The 5,980-nt window shown below is 46.0% G+C and overlaps 1 protein-coding gene across 1 annotated transcript in view; it reads right to left on the bottom strand.

The window, feature by feature from the left end:
- Positions 1 to 4,685: 4,685 nt before the first annotated feature.
- LOC143301088 (uncharacterized) overlaps positions 4,686 to 5,980 on the bottom strand; it is a 6,378-nt gene continuing 5,083 nt past the window's right edge. Inside the window, exons 3-4 of the mRNA XM_076615095.1 lie at positions 5,479 to 5,700; positions 4,686 to 5,005 (exon numbers count right to left, since the gene is read on the bottom strand). Of these exons, the coding sequence (XP_076471210.1) occupies positions 4,740 to 5,005; positions 5,479 to 5,700 (488 nt within the window). The 3' untranslated portion in view covers positions 4,686 to 4,739. The remainder of the gene's footprint in view (positions 5,006 to 5,478; positions 5,701 to 5,980) is intronic.

Genomic DNA, 5,980 nt, shown 5'->3' with positions numbered 1-5,980 from the left:
TTTAATGTCCCTGCCAAGCAAAGAAGAACGTACTTCCAACGACTATCATCATCACAGACATCGTTGTCATCATTATCATAGTCATCATCATCATCATCATCAGTCCTTTGGATGAGACGTTAAACCTATGCATCACATACAGCATATACAGCGTGAAAGAATCCATAGCAACAAGATAGTTATCCACGGCACAAATCTGCAGACATACTCACTTTGACAGAAAACAAACAGAAAGAAAAAGATGCGTGGCACTGCATTGTGTCGACATGCTCTCCCTGGGGAGAGCAGCACCTCGAAGTTCACTCAGAGAAATCTATTGTGACACGAAATGTAATTCGATAGAATATAAGTACAATACAGTTAGTGTTTCTTCTTTACAGTGCATTATTACCAAAAGAATGTGTGATCACGACCAGCAATGTCCTGGTGGCTCAGATATGACTTCGTGTGACAAATATGCCATGGGCACCGTCAGCCGCATACCTCCACGCCCCGTGATCATCAACTTCGACGAGGTTGCTGGCTTCCATCAAGAGATGGAGGCCGGCCAGTGTCCCGACACCCACTGCCGGTGTCCTGGGAACGGCAGCTGTGTCCCCGTCTTCACCGTCTGTAACGGCGTGGTGGACTGCCCGGGGCGGGAGGACGAGGAGGAAGGGTGTGACAGCTTCCGGTGTTCCGGTTACTACCGCTGCCGTGGATCCAACATATGTCTCCATCCCAGCTTTCTTGGCGATGATGTGAACCGATGCCCGCAATTTGACGATGAACTGCCCCGAGGTGAAGTGCCCCGAGGTGAACTGTCCGAGGTGAAGTGCCCCGAGGTGAAGTGCCCCGAGGTGAACTGTCCGAGGTGAAGTGCACCGAGGTGAACTGCCCCGAGGTGAACTGTCCGAGGTGAACTGCCCCGAGGTGAACTGCCCGAGGTGAACTGCCCGAGGTGAACTGCCCCGAGGTGAACTGCCCGAGGTGAAGTGTACGGAGAACTGCACGTGTTATCACCTGTCTCTCTTCTGTCGTGGTCCGGTTCCGGCGGAGGAGCATTCTCAGCTTCGTTTCCTTGACGGACGTGGTTCAGGTCTGAGACCCGCGGACCTTGCGAAAAACAGGATGCTGGTGCACGTCAGTCTGGCTGGCTGTGGTCCCACCGCCCTCTCCACCATGGCGGTCCCTGATCTCCCGCTGCTGGGCATCACCAGCAATCTCATCCGTCAAATAAACAGTGATCATATCCGAGGGGTGTCAAATCTTCGAACTCCCATCTTGGTCTCAAACCCATTGCCCAGCCAGTTTATCGTCGACCGAGGTAACTTCATTGTCAGGTTTTTCATTCGTCTGGATTTATCACATACACACATTAAAGGTGTTATGACATTTTTCTACGGTGAGGATTCTGAACGTGTCACACAGTGGGGTGGAAACAGTGACGGGAGGTGGGTTCCAGTCTTTCAAACAGCTAAAGGTGCTGGACCTGCGTGGCTGTCCAATAAGCCGCTTTCACCGACACGCCTTCCAAGGTCTGGACAGCCTGTAGTCCGTGATGCCGACAGCTTCAGGCTGTGCTGTCCAGCTGTCCTGCCCACCCGCTTCAACACGGCAAGCTGCAGGGCGCCACAAGACGCGGTGTCATCGTGTGATGCTTTGCTGGGCTCACCCTTGTTCAATGTGGTTGTTGCCATCTTTTCTGTCATGGGGCTGACGGGGAACGTGGTTCACATACTGTACCATTCCATCTTCCACAGCGAGCTGAAAGCACTGAGATATATGTACAACGACACAGTTCTCGGCCTGCTGGTGAGACAGCTGTGTGCGTCCACGGCAGTGCCTTCATGGGTCTTATTCTGTCGAGAATCAAAGGAAAACGATTGCACGTTGGTAAAGATGGTTGAAACTTGAGCATCGCTCTTGTTCTCAAATTCTGACAGTTTCTAAATTAGGGACTTGAAGACCTTAAAAAAAAAAAAATTCAAATTCACCTAGTTGGCTCAGTCCAAATGCGCGCTCAGGTATTGTGTATGTGTGTAAATTTGCGTGCACACGAGTGTGTATGTGTATGAGAGAGAGAGACAGACAGACAGAGACATAGCGCTTTCATGTTTGTGTGCCGGCGTGTGTGCGTGTGTGTGTGTGTGTGTGTGTGTTGATGTACGCATGCATGATCCAAATATTCCAAAAACTCTCCAAAATCACACCTGTCCTGACACCGACATACACAAACACACCCAAACACATTTCTGAACGCAGTTTGTTTGTTTTTTTAATTATTTATTTTCTTATTGCAACACATACATACATACATACATATACATGTGTATGTGTGTGTGTGTGTGTGTGTGTGTGTGTGTGTGTGTATGTGTGTGTGTGTGTTCTATGTCAATGAACATACGTGTAGTTCGATTATTACAAACCGGAAGACTCTGTTTAAAATCGATGCACATAAGACAGCAACAAACATTCAATCAGAAAATCAGATGCTCGCGGCTGCTGAGACAGACAGAGAAACTGACAAACTGACAGAGAAACTGAGACAAACACAAAAATTCATCAGTGATTAACGTCCAACAGATAATCCATAAAGTCACGGACTGTTCAAGAAGAAGAAGAACAACAACAACAAACATAAACAGAAGAACAACTGAAAAGAAGACATGGGCTATGTAAACCAAACAGTGGAGAAAAATAATTATATTATATATGCAAGCAAATAAATCTCCCGTCTTTATATCTTTTTTCGTATAAAGTTATCCCATAAAGATGCTATAAAAGGAAGGAATGAAAGAGGGAAAAAAGGAAAAGAGGAGTGTAAGACGGGAGAGGGACGGGTGGTTGACCTTGCAAAGACATCAACTATGGGCCATTCCAATTCCAAGGGAGGGAGCCACTCAATTTGCCTGATACGACTGAGTTTCGTCCCCTGTGGACAGGACGGCAATGGCAGTCGATCATCCGTGTTGTGCGATGCGCGCGCGCGCGCGCGCGCGCGCGCGTGTGTGTGTGTGTGTGTGTGTGTGGATGATAAAGTGAAGATCTTTAAGCACACAATTACTGATACAAAAAATTCCAGGCTAAATGTAGTTCAGTTGACATGAAACAGGCCAGGAGAACTAATGATTACCTGTGTGCTAGCTGAATCGGTAGCATAAGCAGCATTGACGAAGTTGTGTACTTTGTGAATGCAGAGTTACAACTCTTTACTATTAGCTCTTTAACAGTTTCGAAAAAACAAAACAAACAAAAAACAAAAAACAAAAAAACAGCTGCCACTGATTTTAGTAAGGCACTTCATTCTCCATTTGATCATTTCAGTTCCGGAACCCCCCCCCCCTTCTCTCTCTCTCTCTCTCTCTTTCTCTCCCTCTATAACCCTCCCTCCCTTGCACATAATTATACAACATCCGCATGTAAATATGTATTATACACACTGAATCACATCCCAAATGTCCATGTAAATCTACAGTATACACACAAGACCCCATATGTCCATCAGTGTAAACATATATCATACATACAATGTACACCCTCATACGTCCGTGTAGATATACATAATGCACACTACAATTTACATCCCATGTGTCCAGCACCGTCTGTATATATAGAGACATGGCAGCATGAGTTCACTGAGGGGACGGGAGAAGATAAGGGCAGGACGGAAGATGAAGCCTTATAATAAATACATGTCTTGGAAGCCTTAAAATAAATATATGTCTTTGATTATTGTCGCTGGCTGGCGTCAGTGACACCGGTACATTGAGTACATATAGGTACATTGAATACATATGACCACTCTGTTTCTGCTGCGGATCTTTTGACGACAGTCCCGCGTTTAGTTCATACGTTGTAAATGTTTCATGCCCAGCGTGCACATCCGAGTCATGAGGACGTGACTGTGCCGGAGTCAAACCCTCCTGATTCTAATTCTCTGCTATGTTTTCCCACTTTACTGAAGCCGGCACTAGATGTCGATGTTACTTTATTTTATCCAAACTCAGAAGAACTATGATTCTTCAGACACAGCCCAAAACGTTGCACAGAGGGAAAAGTGGCTTGCAAGTTCCCCCCTGGAACATAATCAAAGAACATGCATCGTTGTTGCTTAAATACTTTATGCACAGTATGAGTTACCCCCCTTCCCCCTTCGTTTTTCTTAATGCTGAATAAAATAAAGTGTGGCCCCGTCGTGAAAATTACGATCAGTTCAGTCACTTGCTTACCGTTTCGTATGCGTGTCAATGCATGATTTTCCCTACAATTTTGTAAGCAAATGTCCCAGATCCTTTTAACGTCCTTAAGATTGAAAAGGCACTCAAGACTACCGTCCGTACCAGTATAACCTGAAATGCAGAGTGCCAATAAGTCGTTGAACTCCACCGGCATTGAAAATGCAGCTATCCCATGCACTATCAGTTAGCTGTCGTCAGTCAGGTCCTTCTAGCTTTTGTCGGTGCATCGTTCCGCACGGAAATAAATTGTTTTTGCCGTCCACCGGTTAGGTATTGGATCCGACGGAACGGAAAAAAAAGCTGTACAGTCAGGTTTATTGCACTTTTCAGGGAATTAAATCCCAAAGCAGGATATCTCCTGGAAATAATGTAAGAAATATTCTGATATTACAAAAGTTCTGGATATCAAAGAGAACTGGATTTCACTTTATATATATATATATATATATATATAATATATATATATATACTCTTTTTTTTTTTACATATTATTTACACTGTTTATAAACGCAATAAAGTTCAAGAGTCCCCGTGATCCAATGCTGCTGTGTTGACATACACACAAAGACCCTCTTCCTCGCCCTCTCCAATAGCGAGCTTGCCCGTCTTCACGTCACGGGCTGATGACGTCAAAGAAGGAAGCTCTGACGCGTCACATCCGGTAAAGATCTGCTGGTAGACGGGCAAGTGACGTGATGTCCTGAGACGATCACGTGAGGTGACGAATGTCTCCACGTAACGAGGTTCAGGGTCCATCTCAGGGTATGGATGGGGTGTCAGCAATTCTGTAATGGAACAAGATGTATGATTTAGCTATCCCTTGAAAAGGCAAATAAAGAATCGTGGTGCGTCAATGACTGAAATCTGTTTGCACCAAAATAAAAACTTAGTGAATCGCCTTATTTACACGACAATACGAGAATGAATTCTTAACACAGGCTGTCGTCTTGACGAAAACAAAGACTGAAACTTTAAAAAAAAAAAAATCCGTGGAATTAATTGGAAGATGTTCATTGATATAATAACTGCGACCGATTCTACGATGGTTTTACATTTGAACTCATTTCGAAGAGAGAGAGAGAGAGAGAGAGAGAGAGAGAGAGAGAGAATCACGCACACACACCACACACACACACACACACACACACACACACACACACACACACACACACACACACACAAATCCAACCCAGCAACTTCAAAACTCTACGATCGCTTTTTGTCAGCACCGACACAATACCCGGCACCAGCCACATACCTGGTTCTCTGAGGACCAGTCTCTGGGCCTGGGAACGACGGAGGATGATCCAGACGTAGAGGCCGACGACGACGATGAGACAGCAGATGAAGGACAACACGGCGATGAGCGCGAAGGACAGGGTGCGCCACTGCCCACCGGCTATCTGCAGACTGATGGTCCGCTGGTTCAAATCCCCAGGGCCTTCCGATCCGGAAGTCACCGCTGGACCGTGTTCACGTGCTGTCACAGTCAGGGGGGGGTAGGGGGAGGGAAGTGATGGTTAGACATCCTGCCGTGTAGTGTACATTAAGAGACAAAAACAATCAGCGTTCAACACACAGACATGCGCGTGTGTGCGTGTATGCGTACACACACACACACACACACACAAGCACGCACTTTTTTTTGTACACAAACGTGCTGGTGCGCAAACACACACACAAATACATGTTACGCATGCATGCACGTATGCACACACGCGCGCACGCACGCGCACACACACACGCACACACACACACAC

This window comes from Babylonia areolata, chromosome 27 (genome assembly GCF_041734735.1).
Source record: "Babylonia areolata isolate BAREFJ2019XMU chromosome 27, ASM4173473v1, whole genome shotgun sequence".
In the NCBI taxonomy this organism is placed as follows: domain Eukaryota; kingdom Metazoa; phylum Mollusca; class Gastropoda; order Neogastropoda; family Buccinidae; genus Babylonia; species Babylonia areolata.
This window is presented reverse-complemented; position numbering and strand designations above follow the sequence as displayed.